This window comes from Manihot esculenta, chromosome 1 (genome assembly GCF_001659605.2).
Source record: "Manihot esculenta cultivar AM560-2 chromosome 1, M.esculenta_v8, whole genome shotgun sequence".
Classification (NCBI taxonomy): Eukaryota; Viridiplantae; Streptophyta; class Magnoliopsida; order Malpighiales; family Euphorbiaceae; genus Manihot; species Manihot esculenta.
Window position 1 is genome coordinate 21,950,124 of NC_035161.2, and position 21,874 is coordinate 21,971,997.

Consider the following 21,874-nt stretch of genomic DNA (forward strand, 5'->3'; position numbering starts at 1 on the left):
CCTTCCACTATGCCCAGCTGATGAAGAAACCTTTCAAACTTGTTTCTACTCAAGCTTTTCATGAACAAATCTGCAACTTGGTCTTCTGTCTTAACATGCTTCAATTGAATTTCTTCTTGCAGCACCTTTTCCCTAATAAAATGATAGTGCATTTCTATGTTTAGTTCTAGCATGAAAAATTGGATTCTTTGCCAAGCTTATTGCCAATAAGTTATCCCAATACAAAAGAGTGGTATACTCTGTTAGCTGATGCAAGCCCTTCAATAGTTACATAAGCCAAGTACTCCCTTGAGCTGCCATTGCTGCCAGCTCGGTACTCTGCTTCTGTTGTTGACAATGAAACAGTCGGTTGTCTTTTGCTGCACCAAGAAATTGCTCCTGATCCAAACATGAAAACATACCTAGTAGTTGAACTATGGGTATCATGATTTCCTGCATAGTCAGCATCATAGTAGCCAACTAGCTTGCAATCTCCACCTCTCTTACACATGATTCCATAGCCAAGCGTGCTTTTCACACATCTTATGATTTGCCGCACTGCATCCAAATGAGGCTTCTTTGGATTTTGCATATATCGACTCATCACACCAACTGCATAATATATCGAGTTTTGTTAGAGTTAAATAGATCAAACTACTCACCAATGTCTGATACATTGTTGCATCTTCCAAATCCTTCCCTTCGTGAGCGCACATTTTGGCATTTGGGCTCCATAGGTGTTGAAATCCTCTTGCACTTAAGCATTCGAAACTTCTTCAATAAATCTTTGGAATACTTTTTTGATGAAGAAAAATTCATTCTTCCATTTGATCAACCTCCAAACCAAGAAAGTGCTTAAGCTGTCCAAGTTCTTTCATTTGAAATCGGACCGATAAATTCTCCTTGGGTTGAAGAATTTGTCCTTCACAATCTCCTGTGATGATCAGATCATCTATATATACAAGTACAATGGCTAACTTCCTCCCATTCTCTTTGACAAACAAGCTAGAATTAGCAGATGTCATCAAATAACCACTATAAATAAGAAATTTAGCAATCTTATCATACCAAGCTCTAGAGACTTGTTTTAAACTATATAATGCCTTTCGAAGTTTACACACATATTCAGGACGATCTTTGCTTTGAAAAACCATTGGTTGGTTCATGTAAATTTCTTGATCTAACTCTCTATGAAGAAATGCATTCTTCACATCCATTTGCCACAACTTCCAATCCTTACTAGTTGATAGTGCAAGTAAAACCTGTATAATTGTTAGCTTTGCAACCGGACTAAGTGTTTCATCATAATCTAGTCCATATTATTGAGAAAATCCTTGAGTTACTAAATAGGCCTTGTGCCTCTCAACTAATCCATCTGTCCGATGCTTTATCTTATAAACTCATTTGCAAGAAATAGGTTTCACATCTTTTGTCTTTAGTACAAGCTCCCAAGTTTGATTTTGTTCAAGTGCAACAAAATCTTCTTCCATAGCTTTAAACCATTATGCCTTTTGAAATGCTTCTTCAAATGTCTTTGGTTATATTGCATCTCCTTCTTCTTCAATTTGGCTTTCTAACTGATATGGAGCAACTAGTCTTAGACTTTACAACAGACTTGTACCGGTCCTAACTTTTACTGCCGATGTCCGATAGAGACCCACAATATCCCTTCGAAAAAGAAATTTCGAGACGCACAACTTTCAAAAGTGTGACAAGGGCCGTAGGCCTGTCACAAAGTTCGATATGAAAATTTCATCGTTTAGGGGGTCAATTTTGCATTTTAATTATTTTTTTTGGATATTTTGGATATTTTCATAATTTTGCATATTAGGGTTTTGTTTCTATTATAAATAGCCTCCCTTAGCTATTAGAAACTCACTTTGCAATCTTTGAAGAATTTCAATAAGACTGTTCATCTTTCAGCCTATCTTTTCTATGATATCGTCTTAGCCAAACAATATTGGTTAAAACTCCTGACGGAGTCTAAATAATCCTTTATCATATTGGTATTAGAGCAAATTTCGACCATCGTAGATAACCAAGAGACGCGACTTGCTGCGATTGAGGCATCTTTGGCTAAATCGAGGGAGATGATAAGACAGCTGACCCTGCAGCAGGGAATCTACCAACCCGCTGTTGCTGCACACCCCCATCCAGTTGCCAATCTTGTGGCCGCCAATCCTGTGGTCACCAATCCTGTGCCTGCAAATCCCCAACAGAATTATCAAGAAGGTTACAAGATCAAGATAGACCTTCAAAACTTTTTTGGTTCGTTGGATGTGAAATATGTTCTTCATTGGCTGGCAGAGGTTGAACGTTTCTTCAAAGTTATGAACGTGGAAGAGGATTGCAAGGTTTCGATTATGGCCTATAAGTTAAAAAGGGGTGCAGCAGCTTGGTGGAATTCGATTCAAAACGAATGCTATCGGAGGAGGATGGAACCCATACGAAACTAGGTGTTGATGAAGCAGATGATTGAACAACGGTTCTTACCTAGCGATCTCGCTTAGATTTTGTATAATCGGTCTTATGACTGTGTACAGGGGAACCAAAGGGTGGATGAATATATCGAGGAGTTTTTGAGGTTGTAGGTGATAGAGCATATTTTAGTCCACTTTATCATGATCTTATTGACGTTTATTTACACCTTTTCTACCTAATTTTGTGGTTTTAATCATGTTTTGCAAATATTAGGTGTAAAGAGACATTCTGGAGAAAATGCTCTTAAAACTGCCAAAAAGTGCCAAATCTGGAAAAGCCACCTTCGGAAGCACCTTCGGAAGCCGAAAGTCAAGTCTAGAGCCGAAAGTCACCCACCTTCGGAAGCACCTTCGGAAGCACTTTCGGAAGCCGAAAGTCACCCACCTTCGGAAGCACCTTCGGAAGCACTTTCGAAAGCCGAAAGTCACCCAACTTCGGAAGCACCTTCGGAAGCACTTTCGGAAGCCGAAAGTCACCCACCTTCGGAAGCACCTTCGGCCGCCGAACCTTTGCTCCAGAGCCGAAAGTCCAGCCTCCGAAACTAAACTTAGGCGGCCGAAAGTCCCTCCGAACAGCCTCTTCTTTATTCAATAAGCCAAATCTTGAAGATCACATGTTTTCCACTTTATGCCATGCACATTCAATATTCAAATCAAGGCTCCACCTTCCTCTTTAGTGCATGAATAATGTGAAGAAGGCTTCTTGGACACACTTGGACAACAATTAAAAGACCAAAAAGCCCTTGCAAACTCCACACATGCACATAGAAGACACAAGGGCACTTTGGGCAGCCTCTAAAAGATGCATGGACACCCAAGAAACCCTAGGAAGCCTCCCAAGACTTATTTAAAGGCTTCAAGAAGACAGAAAGAGGCAGATTTTCATCCACACAACTCCTCCAAGGTTCGGCAAAGGCTCTCCAAGGCTTCTCCCCTTTGGTTCTTCATCTTCTTGCTTTCTTTTCTTTTATTTTCTATTTTGGTTCAGCCATGAGTGGCTGAAACCCCTAATTCTAGTTGAAGTTTGGTTGAAATTAAGGTTGTTTAAAGGGTTGTGAGATCTGAACATAAAGTGTTTTCTTTTGTTAAGTTCAATATTTATGCAATTGTATGCTTAAATCTAGAATTGCTTTGTTGTTTTGATCAAATTGGCCACTTGATTCTTGATTGCAAAGTTAATTGATTGTTAGTTGGGATATTTGTTAGTCCATAATTGCTGGAAATCTTCTGACCTAAGAACACTTGGTGTAAAAACTAAGGAATTGTATGATCTAGCACCATCTTCATGCGTTTGGAGTAGCTAGGATTGGATCTCTCTAGTTCTTTATGCAATTGACAATTGTTTTGATGCCTATGGCCCAAGAACGTTCCTTGGCAATTTGTTAATTAGTAATTAATTAGAGGACGTTCCCTAATTGATTTAATCATAAGGAGAGACATGGTGGTGAGAAGCGTCTTCCAACTCCATAACTAATCTATTGAACCAATCAGGAGAACATAAGTTTCAATGATCAATCCAAACAACCAAGGTGGATCCATATCTTCAACTAGACCTTTCTTATATTGAATTCTCTTTTATTTTAATTAGTTGCTGATTTAATTGCTTTCATTAGTTTGTTAGTCAAATCAATCTCAAAACCCCCCTTTTTTACTTTTATTGCACTTTACTTTTGTTCTGTTTTCAATTATTTGCTTTCAATTGTGTTTTCAATTATTTTTCTTGGTCTTGATTGAGAAAAATAAATAGGTAATCAATTCTCTGTGGATTCGATCCTTCACCACTATCTGCAGTTGTAAATTGTTGATAACCAAGAAGGTTATTTTTGACCGGCTTCGACAACCGAGAGTCAAAAATTGGCACCGTTGCCGGGGAATTGATTTAACTTGTTTATTTTTCTTTCATGACAAGATCTGAACACAGGGACACTCTACCCTTTGATCCACAAATTGAACGCACCCTCAGAAGGCTAGGAAAGCAAGCCTCCAACGTAGAACCTTCTGCCCAACCTTCGGCCACCGAAACCCATCAACCTTCGGCCGCCGAACTTGCTTCACTCCAGCAATCGAATTTTGCACAAATGACAGAACCTCAAGCACCAGCTGCTGCACATAATGGACATGCTGTCCAGAACCAAATAGTTCAAGAAAATCTAGCCATTAGAACCCCAGTGCAAAGAGAAAGAACCATGAGAGAATTGGCAACTCCTGTGGGTGATCAAGCACCACTTTGCATCACCTACCCACCTCTGACAGTTCCCTTTGAACTGAAAAGAGGTTTGATTCATCTGCTTCCTAAATTTAGAGGTAGAGAGAATGAAAATCCACATAAACACTTGAAAGAATTCAACATTGTCTGTTCATCTATGAGACCTCAAGGGATCTCTAAAGATCATGTTAAATTGAGAGCTTTCCCTTTTCATTAGATGACTTTGCTAAAGATTGGTTGTTTTATTTGCCACCTGGATCTATAACTTCTTGGGATGATATGGTCCAAACCTTTCTGGACAAATACTTCCCACCATCTAAATCAATTGGCATAATAAGAGAAATCACTAGCATAAGACAGAAACAAACTGAGGACTTATATGATTATTGGGAAAGGTTTGAAAGACTATGTACAGGTTGTCCACAATATGATATGTCAGACAGGTCTCTCATACAGTTCTTCTATGGAGGATTGCTGCCATCAGAAAGAAAATTCATAAATGTAGCTTGTGGAGGATCCATTGCAGACAAGACACCAAGGGAGATGAGAGAATTGATATATACCCTTGCAGCCTCATCTAGGCAATATGGAGAAGAAAAACAACTGCAAAGAGCCAATGAGGTAAGTTCATCCACTATTTCTGAATTGACATCTGTGATGAAAGGTTTTGCCATAGAACTGGCTCAACAAATGCAAGCAGCCCAGCCACCTAGGCCATGTGGTATCTGTTCATATGTAGGACATCCAACTGATCAATGTCCTACACTCTAAGAAGACCCCCAGCAAGTAAATGCCCTTGGAGGGTACAATAACCAGCCCAGACATGATCCATACTCAAACACATATAATCCAAGTTGGAGAGACCACCCCAATTTCAGCTATGGAAGGGCCAACAACACCCAGAACTACCAAAGAAATCAAGCCCAACTAGCACCTCAGAACTCCAACCAGAGCCTTGAAAAGATGATGGAAACACTGATAAACACCATGCAAGGCGTGCGACAAGACCTAGGACAAATGGCCACCTCCATAAACAGAATCGAAACCCAAGGTAAGCTCCCTTCTCAAACTGAAACTAATCCCAGACAAAATGTCAGTGCTATTACTCTGAGAATTGGAAAAGAGCTTCAAGATCAAAGACAAGAGGAAGAAAAGCAAGTTGCGCAAGAACCAATGCAACCTGAAGCCATTCATACACAAACTGAAACACCTCCTGTGCAAAGGGCTGATCAAAAAGTAAGTTTTCACATTCCACCTCCTTTTCCAAAAAGATTTGAAAGAACACAAAAAGAGAAGGAAGAAAATGAGATTCTTGAGACTTTCAGAAAAGTGGAAATCAACATACCACTGCTAGATGCTGTTAAGCAAATTTCAAGGTACGCAAAATTTCTAAAAGAATTGTGCACCAATAGAAGAAAGCTAGCTGCAAGAGAAAAAGTAAGTGTAGGAGAGTTTGTCACAACTATTATTAAAAGAGAACTCCCTACTAAATGCAAAGACAAAGGTATGTTTGCAATTTCTTGTAAGATAGGGAATGTTGGAATCAAGAAAGCTATGTGTGATCTTGGTGCATCTATAAATGTCATGCCTATCTTCATCTATAAATCTCTGAATGCATGTGCACTAAAAGACACAAGAGTTGTGATCCAACTAGCTGATAGATCTGTGGTATATCCATTAGGTGTCCTAGAAGATGTGTTAGTACAAGTAGATGAACTTGTCTTTCCTGCAGATTTTTATGTGATTGATACTAAGGAAGACAGTTGTAATGCTAGTTCTGATATCCTTCTTGGACGTCCTTTCTTGAGTACTGCTAGAACTAAAATTGATGTGCATGATGGTACTTTAACCATGGAGTTTGAAGGAGAAGTGATTAAATACAATGTCTATGATGCCATGAAATATCCACATGATATGTCTCCTGTTTATGGTCTTGATATTGTTGACTGTTTGAGCCAGGAAATTTTTGATGAAAATCAAGACGATATTCTTAACAATGATTTCTGCCAAGAAACTGATCAGGTACAAATTGAGAGGCAGAAAGAGACTGTCTGCAGCATCCAACAGATTGATGTTACGCAAACTGAAAACATTCGGCCGCCGAATCCAGACCTCCTTTAGCCGCCGAACATGACTGCCTTCCAAACGCAGAATCCATCGCCGCATCTTGCCCAACACACTGAAAACTTTCGGCAGTCGAACTCTACTGACTTTCGGCCGCCGAACCCAGCAACCATTCGGCAGCCGAAGCTGAACTCCCTTCAGCCGCCGAATCATTCACTTCAAATCCCATCGCCAGCTAAAACTCTTCGGCCGCCGAACTCAGAAGCCTTTCGGCTGCCGAACATTGCTCCACCGCCTCCAACGCAAGCGAGCTCTTCTAGTCCTCCTTTGCAATCAAGCCAGAAAGCACCAGAATCAGATCTGAAACCCCTCCCAGACCATCTAAAATACATGTACTTGGGAGCTGACAAGACACTACCAGTAATAGTGTCCAGTTAGTTAAGCCAACATGAAGAAGCAAGCCTCTTGAAAGTGCTACAGAAGCATAAAGGAGCCATAGGATGGACCATAGATGACATCAAAGGTATTTCTCCTTCCACATGCATACATAGAATACACATGGAGGATGAATGCAAGCCAGTCAGAGATGCTCAAAGAAGACTGAACCCACCTATGATGGAGGTAGTAAAGAAAGAAATAGTCAAGCTCCTTGATGCAGGTATCATATACCCAATCTCTGATAGCAAATGGGTGAGTCCTGTACATGTAGTTCCAAAGAAAAATGGAATTACCATCGTTCCAAATGCTGAAGGAGAACTTGTTCCCACAAGAGTTCAGAATGGATGGAGAGTGTGCATGGACTACAAAAAGCTAAATGCTGCAACAAGGAAAGATCACTACCCACTACCTTTCATTGATTAGATGCTAGAAAGGCTTGCAGGTAAGTCCCATTCTTGTTGTCTTGATGGTTATTCAGGTTTTTATCAAATTCCAGTTGCTCGAGAGGACCAAGAGAAGACCACCTTCACTTGTCCTTTTGGCACTTTTGCTTTTAAAAAAATGCCATTTGGACTTTGCAATGCACCTGCCACCTTTCAGCGATGCATGATGAGCATATTCTCTGACTATGTGGGTAAGACAATTGAAGTATTTATGGATGATTTCACAATACATGGTAACTCTTTTGAGGAATGCCTTACTAATTTGGAAAAAATCCTACAGAGATGCCTTGAATCTAACCTTGTACTTAATTATGAAAAATGTCACTTTATGGTTAATCAAGGTATGGTTTTAGGACATGTTGTTTCAGCTAAGGGCATTAAAGTGGACAAAGTAAAGGTGGATACCATCAAAAATCTGCCTTACCCCACAAATGTTAGAGACATCCGGTCATTCCTTGTCCATGCAGGATTCTATAGAAGATTCATCAAAGATTTCTCAAAAATTACTTTGCCATTATGCAGATTGCTCCAACAGGATGTAACATTTGATTTTGATGCAGATTGCAAAAAGGCATTTGATTTGATTAAAGAATCGCTTGTGACTGCCCCAATTATTCAGGGACTTGACTTGAACTTGCCATTTGAAATCATGTGTGATGCAAGCAATTATGCAGTAGCACCAGTCTTGGGGCAACGTGTGGGAAACTCACCCCATGTCATTCACTACGCCTCTCGCACATTGGATGCTGCACAAAGCAACTACACAACAACTGAAAAAGAGCTCTTGGCAGTTGTGTTTGCTTTGGAGAAATTCAGACCTTACCTCTTGGGAACTAAAGTCATTGTCTATTCTGACCACGCAGTTTTGCGATATCTGATCAAGAAAAAGGAAGCAAATCCAAGACTCATTAGATGGATTCTTCTCCTACAAGAATTTGATCTGGAAATAAGAGACAAAAAGGGCAAAGAAAATCTTGTAGCCGACCATCTCAGCCGGCTTCCATCTAGCTCTACGCCTTGTCCAGTCAAGGAAGACTTTCCAGATGAACATCTGTTCGTCACTCACTCTGCCTAAGTGATCATGCCATGCACACCACACCCCAGAGGAGTATTCAGATTCCTTTGTTCTCTTCTTTTCTTTTACATTGAGGACAATACATGATTTAAGTGTGGGGGTGCATACCTTTTCTTCTTCTTCTTCTCCTCTTCTTCTTCTTCTTTTCCCTTCTTCCTTTCAGATCTGCGAATGCTTTCAGATGCAAAATTTTTTTTTTCTTTTCCCTTTCAGTTCTGCGATTTGCTCAGTTCTGAATAGCCACAGTTTAATTTCTTTTCAAATTCCTTTTTCATTTATGCTTTCAATAATACACACACAACCACAACCTTCTTCTTCTTTTTGTTTTGCTCTACTCAAACTGATGAACTAGGTTGGATGAGTTTTTCTTTCCATGACCCCATTGATGTGATGACTCTTTAAACTTATGTTGAATCAATTGCAGTGAGTTATATTCATGTTTGAGAATTGCCTTTTGAATTGAATCTTTGAGTTTGCCATGGTGAAAAATATATTGATGACCCTCAATTGATGAGAATAATTTAAAATTTGTGTGAATGAACTTAATGTGACTTGATTTAGCAATTGGTGTTGATTTGCCCAAATCATTGAGAGAAAGAAAATTCAGCAAAGGCAAAAACCTCAAAAGCACAAAATCAAAAATTGTTCCAATAGTCAAAAGACTAAGAACAAGAGCTAGTAGCCACTTGGAAAGGTGACCAACTAAGTAACTGGGGGTGGGTATCACAAATATGTACCTTCACGTCAAAAGGTTGGTGACTTATTCAAGCAAGAATAAAAGTACAAAAAGCCTGAATATAGTACTTCAAGGTAAGGGCAAGTCAATCCAAAAGCTAGAAAAAGTCTTAACAAATTAATGTGCATGTATGGTCTCTCTTGAGGAAAACAAATCCTAGCCATGGTAAGCAAAAGGAAACAAGGAAAGGAGGTGAGTAATCTTCATGCATATATTCTTCACTGCAATGATTCAAAATAGGTATCTAGACTACGAGCTTAAGTGGAAATAAGGATCTAGAGCAAAGAAAACTTATTTGACTATGTTTATTTGCTTGAGGACAAGCAAAAGGCTAAGTGTGGGGGTATTTGATAGAGCATATTTTAGTCCACTTTATCATGATCTTATTGACGTTTATTTACACCTTTTCTACCTAATTTTATGGTTTTAATCATGTTTTGCAAATATTAGGTGTAAAGAGACATTCTGGAGAAAATGCTCTTAAAACTGCCAAAAAGTGCCAAATCTAGAAAAGTCACCTTCGGAAGCACCTTCGGAAGCCGAAAGTCAAGTCCAGAGCCGAAAGTCACCCACCTTCGGAAGCACCTTCGGAAGCACCTTCAATTTCGACAACCGCGAGTCAGTAGGCGAGGTGTGAAAACTATGAGAACGAAGCCCAGCAGGTTGCTCATTATCAGAGGGGCCTGAATCACGAAATTCATTGTATGATGGGAGTAGCTGTGATTTTCACCTTGATAGATGCCATTGAGATGGCAAAAAGGGCAGAAGAGTGTGTTGATTGGCAGCCATGATAGCAGTACAACTGAAATTTCAATTACATAAATTCTGGTTCGATAGGGACGCAGCAGTGTAGAGGCAATTACAGCGGGCAACCTTCTAAGGTTGTAAGTTATGGAAATCCTCAGAATACTATGGAAGAAAGAAGAGACAGTAAAGGAAAGGCAATCACCACTATAGCAGACAAAGGAGGCATAACCAATCCTTATCAGAAGCCAACAGGAGACATATGTTACCGCTGCAGGCAACTGGTCATCAATCAAATAATTGTCCAGAACGTAGAGGAGTTAATACTGATCGCTAACAAGTTAATGTAGTTGAGTAGGTAGCTGAAACTGATGAGGAAGTGGATTATGATGATGGATCTATTGCTGGTTCTGAAGATGGAGAGGTCACCTATGTGGTGAAGAAAATCTTATGCTCAACAAAATAGGAGGATGAGATGCAAATGAGGATGCTTTTTTAGGCAAAGTGTCGAGTAGGAGAGGCAATTTACAGGCTAATTATAGATAATTACAGTTGTGAGAATCTAATAGCTAAGCAATTGGTAGAGAAATTGCAGTTGCCTACATAGCCGCACCCTACGCCATATAAAGTCGGATGGATTAAGGAAGGTCCAACAATTGAGGTCAACAGAATTTCCAGCGTGCCTATCTCGATCGGTAAATCTTATACTGAACCTGTTAATTGTGATGTCGTGGATATGGATTGCTGCAGAATTTTGCTAGGTCACCCTTGGCAGTTCGATGTTGATGCTTTGCATAAGGGGAAGGAGAATTTATACATTTTCACGTGGAATCAAAAGAAGATTACTATCTTGCCTTCTGATTCTGCAAAACATTCTAAAGTGGAAGGGAAGAATGTTGTTGTTGTTTCCATGGGAGTGCATAGGCTATCGAGCACAATTGAGAAATTTGGAGGCATATTGGCTTTATTGGTGAGAGTAAAAGGTACAATGGAGGATGCACCATCTTTACCACCACCCGTCAAAGAGCTGTTGAACGAGTTTCCTAAGATAGTGGAGGAATCATCCAAGCTTCCACCTCTGCAGGATATCCAACATCAAATTGATCTCATTCCTAGATCAAAATTACCGAATCTGCCTCATTACAAGATGAGTCCAAAGGAGAGTGAAATCCTCCAAGAACAGGTTGAAGAATTACTGAAGAAGGGGCATATTCGGGAGAGCATTAGCCCCTGCGGAGTACTTGCCCTATTAGTTCCAAAAAAAGATAGGACTTGGAGAATGTGCGTGGATAGCAGGGCCATCAATAAAATTACAGTTCAATATCAATTTCCTATTCCACGATTGGATGACATGCTAGATCAGCTATCCGAGTCTAAAGTCTTATCTAAAATCGACCTTAAAAGCGGCTATCGCCAAGTTCGGATCAATGAAGGAGATCAATGGAAGACCACCTTCAAGACTAAAGAAGGCTTGTATGAGTGGCTAGTTATTCCCTTTGGTTTGACGAATGCACCTAGCACTTTTATGTGACTCATAAACCAAGTTTTGTGTCCTTTCTTACGCAAATTTGTGGTTGTTGATTTTGATGACATCTTGATTTTTAGTCGTAGCAAAGAAGAACAGAACATTTACAGCATCTCCGTCAAGTCATGACAGCCTTGCAAGAAAGTGAGCTGGTTATTAATCCTAAGAAGTGCATTTATATGACAGAGCGCGTTCTGTTCCTGGGATTCGTTGTTAGTACAGAAGGGATACATGTTGATGAGAAGAAGGTAGAAGCAATATGGAATTGGCCCATCCCCAAAACTATTTCTGAAGTTCGCAGCTTTCATGGCCTTGCTACTTTCTATCAATGGTTTATCAAAAATTTCAGCAACATCGTTGCCCCTATCACAGATTGCTTGAAGAAAGAGAGAGTGCAGAAATTTGCTTGGACCGATGATGCCAACAATAGCTTTGAAGAGATTAAAGATAAGCTTACTTCTGCCCCTATTCTTGCTCTACCCGATTTTGATAAATTGTTTGAGGCTGAATGTGATACTTGTGGAGTTGGGATTGGTGGAGTGTTGTCACAGTCTAAAAGGCCTATTGCTTTTTTTAGTGAGAAATTGAATGAAGTTAGGAAGAAGTGGTCCACTTATGAGTAGGAGTTATATGCAGTACTCTGGGTTTTTAAAACTTAGGGGTAGTATCTGATGAGATGAGAGTTTATTATTCACACAGATCATCAATATTTGATCCATTTTAAAACTCAAAAACATGTGAATAAGATGCATGCTCGATGGGCAGCTTTGGAGCCTTTCATTATGTCATCAAACATAAGGCTGGCCATAGTAATAAGATGGTGATCAAGCATAATTTAGCCACATTTTTATTATCTTTATTACTATTTAATTACATATTTTTCTAGTTTAATTTATATTTTTATGATATTTTTGCAGAAAAGGAAAAAAATGAAAACTTGAAGAGAAATTGCAGAAAAAGCTGGAAAATCGATTTGGCCGAAGTGATTTGGCCAAATCACTTGCAGAAAGCTGAAGCAGATTCTTGGAAGCAACTCACAGAGACGATCTGGACAAGCGATTTGCCCAAATCAACTGCCCAAATCAAACTGACACTGGCAAAACCCAGCAGCGCGGGAAGAGAAAGAATTTCAGAATTCTAAAAATACAAGAGTCCTATCCTACTTCAAACATCACAAGACCAATCCTATGACATTTCAAAGAGCCACTCCAAAGGAAGACTTTCTCCAAAGAAGTTTTATTCATGATTAAATACAAAGGCAAAGAAGGAATAAAAGGCTACAAAAGACCAAGTCAAATTAGGATTCCAAATCCTAATTGGATTAGGAATCCTCACCTATAAAGAGGGACAGCAACCAACCAGCAAGGAATCATCATATTTTCTCCAGATTTTCGACAGCAATCTCCCTTTACTTTTCTTTTTTCTTTTTGTGTTGTTTGTCCACCATGAGTGGCTAAACATCTTCTTCTCTAGTCGAAGTTGGAAAATTTCAGTTTTGCTATGAATTGGGAGATTTAAACCTCCATTGTTAAACTTCTATTTTTTAGTATTTATGCAACTTGTTCTTTATGTCTATTATTGCCTTGCTATTAGAATCAATTAAGGCATGTTGCTTTTAATTTCATGAGTGATATATTGTTAGTTTAAATAATTTAGATTTGTAATTACTTAGATTATTTGAACACAAATACAATTGGTTGCATGATCTAAACTTGACCATGCGATTGGCAAGGTTAGAATTAGGTTTCTTTAAGTCTTAATGCAGTTAACAGTTGAAAAGTAAAAAACCACAAGGACGTTCCTTGGCAACTTGTTAACTAGTGTTTGATTAGCGAACGTTTCCTAATCAAATTAAAACTAAGGAGGAATTTGGTTGTGAGAAGCGTCTTCCACAACCTAAACTAATTTATTGAAATAAATAGGAGTATCAAAGAATCAATGATCAATTCTAAAACTGAAATAGATCCATGCTTCAACTAGAGTCATTTTGTAACGACCCGGAAACCGGTACCCCTCAGTAACGGTCCGAACCATCACTGGCACTAGGATCCAGATCGGCTTAAGGCCGCCGGGACCCGTAGTCAGCCAACTATACTCTCTGAAATCCCATTCATAATACAAAACAATACTCACAATCCTGTAACACTCTGTAGGCTTAACCACTGCTACTCAGATATGTCAATCTGAAATGGCCCTCAGGGCCTGTACCAGGGACTACTATCTGCTGTGGTCCAGGGATTAACACAATCTGTAACACATCCCACTGGTATCTCATCGAAGCCATACATTAAGCCTAACTCACACATTTCTCATCAAGAAACGTAAAACAGGATGGTGTACAAGGGATGAATCATACATCACACTATAGGAGTGACACTAGGGAAAGCATAAGTCTATCCAGTATATGACAGTACATATCTATCTATTACATTACAATTACATCATGTCCACTATCCTATTACAACATACATTCATGCATAACTGTCCTCTGTACTCTTGCTGACTTTGACTTCTCCTAGCTATCTCAGAACCTGCAAAACTGGGGTCAAGGGAGTGGGATGAGCTCTAGAGCCCAGTGAGGAGGAACAATAAAAACAGTTCATTCATTACATGTTCTCATGAAATGCATCACATCACAAACATATCATCTCAAGGATGAACTTGTCACCATAGCCCTCTACATACATAATAGTATGTCCAACTGTGCCAGGGGCGATTAGGCCTCACCTGGACTACTCTGAAGTAACTCATATCATAACATGTCCAACTGTGCCAGGGGCGATTAGGCCTCACCTGGACTGCTCTGAGCTCTGATCTGACAGCCCAGCTGTCTCACTCACTCATAGTACCAGGAGCGACCTGGACTAACCAGGGGCGACCTGGTATGGCTATCTCATGCCATAACTCTGTATCTGTGCTCTATCAAGGGCTAAGGATCATCCAACATTCATCCACACAAATATCAGCTTATGCAATGCAGCATAGTCGTGGAATCTAATGCAATACAACCTAATACATAACATGGCATTTTATGATGCATGGATCATGCTAGATTCGTGTCATTTCTGAATGTAAAATAGTACAGTTAGTTCCACTCACCTGTAGCCTCTACTTGGCTAACTCTGGGCTACCTCTACCTCTGAGACCGCTACGACTGCTAAACTCTGCGGTTCCTCGGGTCCAATCCTACAATGGAGGATGTAAATGAGGCACCACACATACTCTATGCCACTGATAAAACAATTCCCCAAAACCCCTTTAGAACACCAAAACATGCAGGCAAAACAAGCAAAGGAAGGCTGGACAGGGCACCTTCGGCAGCACCTTCGGCGGCCGAATGTCTCCTCCAGAGACGAAAGTCAGGCATGTTCGGCGGCCTAACTTGGACTTTCGGCAGCCGAACCTGAGTTCATCCAGAACTCAGCTTCAAGCTTCAACCAGCCTCCCAACTCTTTCCATACTCCCCAAAGCATGCATTCAACCTCTCAAATGATGCATATACTCATGTACATGCTTCAAGGGGTCCATAACTAACTTAAAACCCCAACAAAACAACAACATAACACATACACATACTTACACCATTAACTCATCAAAACTAACCTAAGCATGCAACTCGACATAAACTCCCATACCCTCTTTAAAAAGCTGTTAAAACTCATTAAAACAAATATAAAAACTTCCCTTACCTCCTGAAATCAGAAAAGGAACAACCACACTCAGCAAATCCTCCTCCAAAGCTTCCACACCTCAAAACCTCACTTTTCTCTCAAAAACATTCAAACTCACTGAAAACACGACCAACCCTCTGCCTAAGCTGATATAAGCTTGCAGATGAGTCAAGGGAGACGTGGCCAAACCTCTGGTCATGATCTGGAGGTGAACACCTGGCCAAACCACGGACTGAGGAGTGTGCACAACTAACCGACCACCTCAGCTTCGGCTGCCGAAACTGCATGCAAAACCATGCAACTTTCGGGGGCCGAACATAACCTTCGGGGGCCGAACATTGGGCACTTTCGGCTGCCGAATTTACCATTCGGGGGCCGAACATGACAGAAACTGCTTTGGCTAATTCTCCACAAAATACGTAAACCCATCAGTCTTAAAAATCGTTTAGAAAACCTTTACTCTACCCTTCTAGACACCTCTGACATCCTTGAATTCCACTGGACGGTAGGAATTCTGATGCCTGATTTAGCCGGGTATTACAATCTTCCCCCCTTACAAAACATTCGCCCTCGAATGTTAAAAACAAACAAACACATATACACACAAGTAAAAACGGAAAGCCTACCACCTTCCTCTACGAAGCGACACAGATACCACTGGAGTACATACTCCCGGGTTAGCCATATTGTCTGACTCTGTGGATTCGTATCTGCTTCATCTGTGTCCATACTCTATAGGGACTGCTACCTTTCTTTTTCTCTTTGGCTCTTCTTAGCTTTCTCACTACGCTCGATCTTTACCCTTAGTTTCCTTGTACTCACTCCGGTCAGAGGAGCAATGACTCTCAAGATATGCTTCGCTCACTCACTCTACTTGTGACATAACACAAGGGACTAGACATGCCCTGATCTTGGCCTTCAGGCCATGTTCTCTCGCTACTACAACACTGAGTAGCTACTGGGCATGCTTCTCTGTTTTCTGAATGATTCGACGCTTTTGCTGCGCACTCTGATCCTTGCCCGCCTTTCTTCTTCTTTACTATACTGGATTTTGTGGTTTTTTTTTTTTTTTTTTTTTTTTTTTGGACTCTCTCTAACTCTTCGCTCTATCGTGGAGGATCAGCAGCTCCTACTCGCTGTCTCCACAAACTATGACTCCTGCGTGGGAACACCTGTCCTTGGTAGTGATTTTGTGTAACTGCTCACACGCTCAAGGTTTCATCCTTCGTTTCTCACACTGACACTGGAACATTCCAGGGTGAGGTACTAGGTCGGATAACCTTTCTCTACCAAGCGTCTCTATACTATGCTGACTATGCTCTCTTTGCAGGTGCCATGCTGTAGGGTAGAAGGAAAGAAGGAAAGAAATGGTTCCGCGTCCAGACATCACTCCTATTCCAAAATCTGCCTCCCTGACAGATGGATAACCTGACAGCTCGTCTGGGACAACCATCTAGAACTCACTAGCAATGGGCGTTGAGGCTGATTCCCTGATCTGACTCCTAAACTCGCTCACAAGAGCTAGAGCCCTCTGATACCCTTTCCTGTGTACCGTTGAGCCTACTGGGCTGACATCAAACCTCTAGGCACCTATACTCTGTCCCTTTCACGGACTATCTCTGATCCATCTTAGCCTCTGAACTCTCTTACCTTGTCTCTACAGACACAGACACAAGGAGTACAATGAGTAGCCAATCCGCCCTAGAATGACATCAACTAGTCAACTCTAGAACCATAAGGTCAGCTGGATAGTCTCTACTCACTCCAACCGCTAAACTGCTCTGACTAACTGACTCTGCCTCAGATGGATCATACTCGGGTCCACGAACCCAGAGAAAACAAAGCCTAGAAGGCATCCAACCCACTCGATTAACAGCTCACTAAGTCATAAGAAAGTAGAAACACGCGGGTTCAAAACAAACAACATACACATCCGAACATCCACAAGTGAACATACCTGACGTCACTGTGTTCGATGTGATAGTTTCCTACTGAGTCAGAGTGAAGATCCGAACTATAGGTAACGAACCTTCTCTCGGGATCGTACTAATGAAAAGGCTAACCCTTTCCTCTGCCTCAATTTATCACCGAATCCCAGATTACACTGAAAGCTCCTCCTGAACTTACCCTTAGTCTTACTCTTTTCTTTCTCTATTTCATTCTAGTTTGCGTCTTCTTTTTCTTTCTTTTGTTTTGTTACTCTGATCTATGACACTTACTTTTCTCTTCCTCTTATTCTTTTCTTACTCTGTTCTTTGACTTATTTCTTATCTTTGAGGGCTGCACTCGGAGATGCTGCACTCGGAGATGAGAGATCACTCGCCCTATACCTGGATAAAAAGCATCTCATAGCACCACTCTCGAATATCTTTCCTGGTTCACTATCTCGCTATTACTCATTTGGCTTTTCCTATCTCTCGCACTCTCCTTACCATTCTTCGTTCTCACTCTCTTCGTTTAGCGGGTGGTACACCTGATGACTTGTCTGGGTTCTATCGACAACTTTTCTCTGGCTGTGGGCACTACAACTGTTCCCCTTCTAATCTGACTAACTACGCTGTTCTCTGACACAAGCAAGAAACCTTTGATAACCTCTCCCAAACAGCGTAAGAGCCCCTAGGGCTGAGAGCAAACTTCTAGGCGTCTCTACTTTGTCCCCTCACACATTACCTGTGATCCATCCATCCTGGTCTCAAAGCCTGACTACTCTGCCTCTGCTATCTAAGGCAGTACGATGAGTAGCTAGCCCATCCACCCCTAGAATGACATCAACCAGTCACTCTAGAACCACAAGGTCAGCTGGAAGGCACCTACTCAAAACTCGCACTCAACTCTATTGGCAGACTAACTCTGCCACTGACGGATCACACTTGAGTCTATTGACCCAAAGAGGACATTCTAATCCCAGAAGTTATCAAACCCATACTCTCGACGGCTCTCACGGCCCTAAGGAAAGCGAAACATCAAAGTCGCTATGAACAAACACATCAAAACATATGGAAGTGAAAAGTACCTGTCACCGCCATGTCCGATGTGTCAGTCTCCTGCTGCGTCAAAGCGAAGATCCGTGCTGGCACTGATGGACCTTCACCTGGGGAACCTGTGGAAGAAGGAGTGATCCCGCGCCTTCTGCCTCTGCCCTGCGCCATGGCTAGAGCTTCTGGCTGAGTCACTCTGTCTGAGACTGTCTATTGGGACTGTGTTAGCAAAGTGGCGGTAGAACACTCACGTGCTATGTGCCCCTCTTGTCCGCACCTGAAACATGCTGTTGTCCCTACGAAACAGACTCCCTTGTGCGGCCTACCGCACCTCGGACATTTAGAGTTGTGCAAACCAGAACTCGATCCTTCACCTATGCCCAGACCAGACTTTATCTGCTTCCAGACCTTATTCTTCTTTGCTCTCCTGAGGCCTCTACCTCCTTTCTTCCTCTTTGTATCAGCCTCATACAGAGGGGAGAGAGTAACATCACTTGTCCCTGCAAGTTTGGTACTAGCTTCCCTCTTCTGTACCATATCTCCGATATCATGGAACTTCTCCCTTGACCTCTCTACAACCCCTCCTACAAACTCATGAGCAAACTGCTCCCAAGATAAGCTTTCTATCCTCGGGTTCACATACTGGTTGAACCATTCCCTTGCCTTCTCACATTTCAATGTGACCCCTGTCATCTGAATGGCTCTACTCTCACTGGCTCCCAACTCATCAGTTATCATCTTAACCATTCTAAGATACTCAACAGGGTCATCACCAGTCTCAAATTGGGGAACATCTAACCTCAAATAATCTGTCAGCTGCACCATACGTTCTCTAGGTGAACGAAGCTTAGGTGTTTGGATAACTGGGGCTACTGGTTCTACTGGTGGTGGAGGAGGTGCAACTTGCCCTGGGATAGGGTTTACTGACCTTGGGTAACAAAAGAAGGGTGGAAACATGGTATACTGTGGATATGATGGTGGATATGGCGGATAAAAGGGAGGATAGGGCATAAAGGTAGGATATGGGTGATACCTAGGAAACTCTGTTGTATCTTTCATCGGGTACTCTGCCCCCCACTGGTAAGATGGATACTGAGGTGGAACAAACCTCGAGGCCTGAGTGCCTCCTTGGGACTCACCCATATCTCCTCCTAATCCGCTCATACCAAAGCCGCCCTCTCTACTCTGGTCATCCTCCTCTCTTTCTCTCATAAGCCCTGACATACCACTCTGGACAACTCCCCTTCTACTCTCCTCAACAGACCTTCTAGGGTCTCTTGATGTACCTTCTCTACTTAAACTATCGGATGTTGTCCTTTGCAGAATAGGGAGATGGACATCCATGTCCTCATTCTCCGGCGGAGCTCCAATCATTCTCGCAGATCGACGAGTTCCTCTCATCCTGCCTCTGAAAAGCACAACAGCACACAAAAATATCATCAAATGATCCATGTGAGACCACATGAATCCGCCAGACATATCACACAGATCCATAAGGCACATGCAACTCATCATGGCATTTCACATCAGCATGCAAGATAGGACTTCACATCCTATCCTAGTGGACATGAGTTTACCTATTATGCTTTCCCTCCTATCCAAAACAACACCTCTTTCCGATGTGGAAATCTGACCTTGAGCATCTTCGCTCAACACACCGTACTCGAAAGATCTAAAACTCTGACCTCTTAACCTCTTTCCGATGTGAGATATTTCTGATCCCTGAGTATACTGACTCAGCACATCGTACTCTAGAGGCCCTATGCTCTGATACCAATCTGTAACGACCCGGAAACCGGTACCCCTCAGTAACAGTCCGAACCATCACTGGCACTAGGATCCAGATCGGCTTAAGGCCGCCGGGACCCGTAGTCAGCCAACTATACTCTCTGAAATCCCATTCATAATACAAAACAATACTCACAATCCTGTAACACTCTGTAGGCTTAACCACTGCTACTCAGATATGTCAATCTGAAATGGCCCTCAGGGCCTGTACTAGGGACTACTATCTGCTGTGGTCCAGGGATTAACACAATCTGTAACACATCCCACTGGTATCTCATCGAAGCCATACATTAAGCCTAACTCACACATTTCTCATCAAGAAACGTAAAACAGGATGGTGTACAAGGGATGAATCATACATCACACTATAGCAGTGACACTAGGGAAAGCATAAGTCTATCCAGTATATGATAGTACATATCTATCTTTTACATTACAATTACATCATGTCCACTATCCTATTACAACATACATTCATGCATAACTGTCCTCTGTACTCTTGCTGACTTTGACTTCTCCTAGCTATCTCAGAACCTGCAAAACTGGGGTCAAGGGAGTGGGATGAGCTCTAGAGCCCAGTGAGGAGGAACAATAAAAACAGTTCATTCATTACATGTTCTCATGAAATGCATCACATCACAAACATATCATCTCAAGGATGAACTTGTCACCATAGCCCTCTACATACATAATAGTATGTCCAACTGTGCCAGGGGCGATTAGGCCTCACCTGGACTACTCTGAAGTAACTCATATCATAACATGTCCAATTGTGCCAGGGGCGATTAGGCCTCACCTGGACTGCTCTGAGCTCTGATCTGACAGCCCAGCTGTCTCACTCACTCATAGTACCAGGAGCGACCTGGACTAACCAGGGGCGACCTGGTATGGCTATCTCATGCCATAACTCTGTATCTGTGCTCTATCAAGGGCTAAGGATCATCCAACATTCATCCACACAAATATCAGCTTATGCAATGCAGCATAGTCGTGGAATCTAATGCAATACAACCTAATACATAACATGGCATTTTATGATGCATGGATCATGCTAGATTCGTGTCATTTCTGAATGTAAAATAGTACAGTTAGTTCCACTCACCTGTAGCCTCTACTTGGCTAACTCTGGGCTACCTCTACCTCTGAGACCGCTACGACTGCTAAACTCTGCGGTTCCTCGGGTCCAATCCTACAATGGAGGATGTAAATGAGGCACCACACATACTCTATGCCACTGATAAAACAATTCCCCAAAACCCCTTTAGAACACCAAAACATGCAGGCAAAACAAGCAAAGGAAGGCTGGACAGGGCACCTTCGGCAGCACCTTCGGCGGCCGAATGTCTCCTCCAGAGACGAAAGTCAGGCATGTTCGGCGGCCTAACTTGGACTTTCGGCAGCCGAACCTGAGTTCATCCAGAACTCAGCTTCAAGCTTCAACCAGCCTCCCAACTCTTTCCATACTCCCCAAAGCATGCATTCAACCTCTCAAATGATGCATATACTCATGTACATGCTTCAAGGGGTCCATAACTAACTTAAAACCCCAACAAAACAACAACATAACACATACACATACTTACACCATTAACTCATCAAAACTAACCTAAGCATGCAACTCGACATAAACTCCCATACCCTCTTTAAAAAGCTGTTAAAACTCATTAAAACAAATATAAAAACTTCCCTTACCTCCTGAAATCAGAAAAGGAACAACCACACTCAGCAAATCCTCCTCCAAAGCTTC

The 21,874-nt window shown here is 41.7% G+C and overlaps 1 protein-coding gene across 1 annotated transcript; it reads right to left on the minus strand.

The window, feature by feature from the left end:
* Positions 1-211: 211 nt before the first annotated feature.
* Positions 212-798, minus strand: LOC110608846 (secreted RxLR effector protein 161-like). The gene is made up of 2 exons (XM_021748135.1): positions 642-798; positions 212-591 (listed from the first exon to the last, which is right to left on the minus strand). Exons 1-2 carry the CDS (start codon positions 796-798, stop codon positions 212-214), a joined length of 537 nt encoding a protein of 178 aa, XP_021603827.1.
* Positions 799-21,874: the final 21,076 nt, after the last annotated feature.

Bases quoted from the DNA above. Each gene is read 5' to 3' on its own strand.
- LOC110608846 (XM_021748135.1), bottom strand. From the start codon at position 798: ATGAATTTTTCTTCATCAAAAAAGTATTCCAAAGATTTATTGAAGAAG. The intron at 592-641 runs GTGAGTAGTTTG...TATATTATGCAG, and splicing joins CAACAATGTATCAGACATTG to TTGGTGTGATGAGTCGATAT.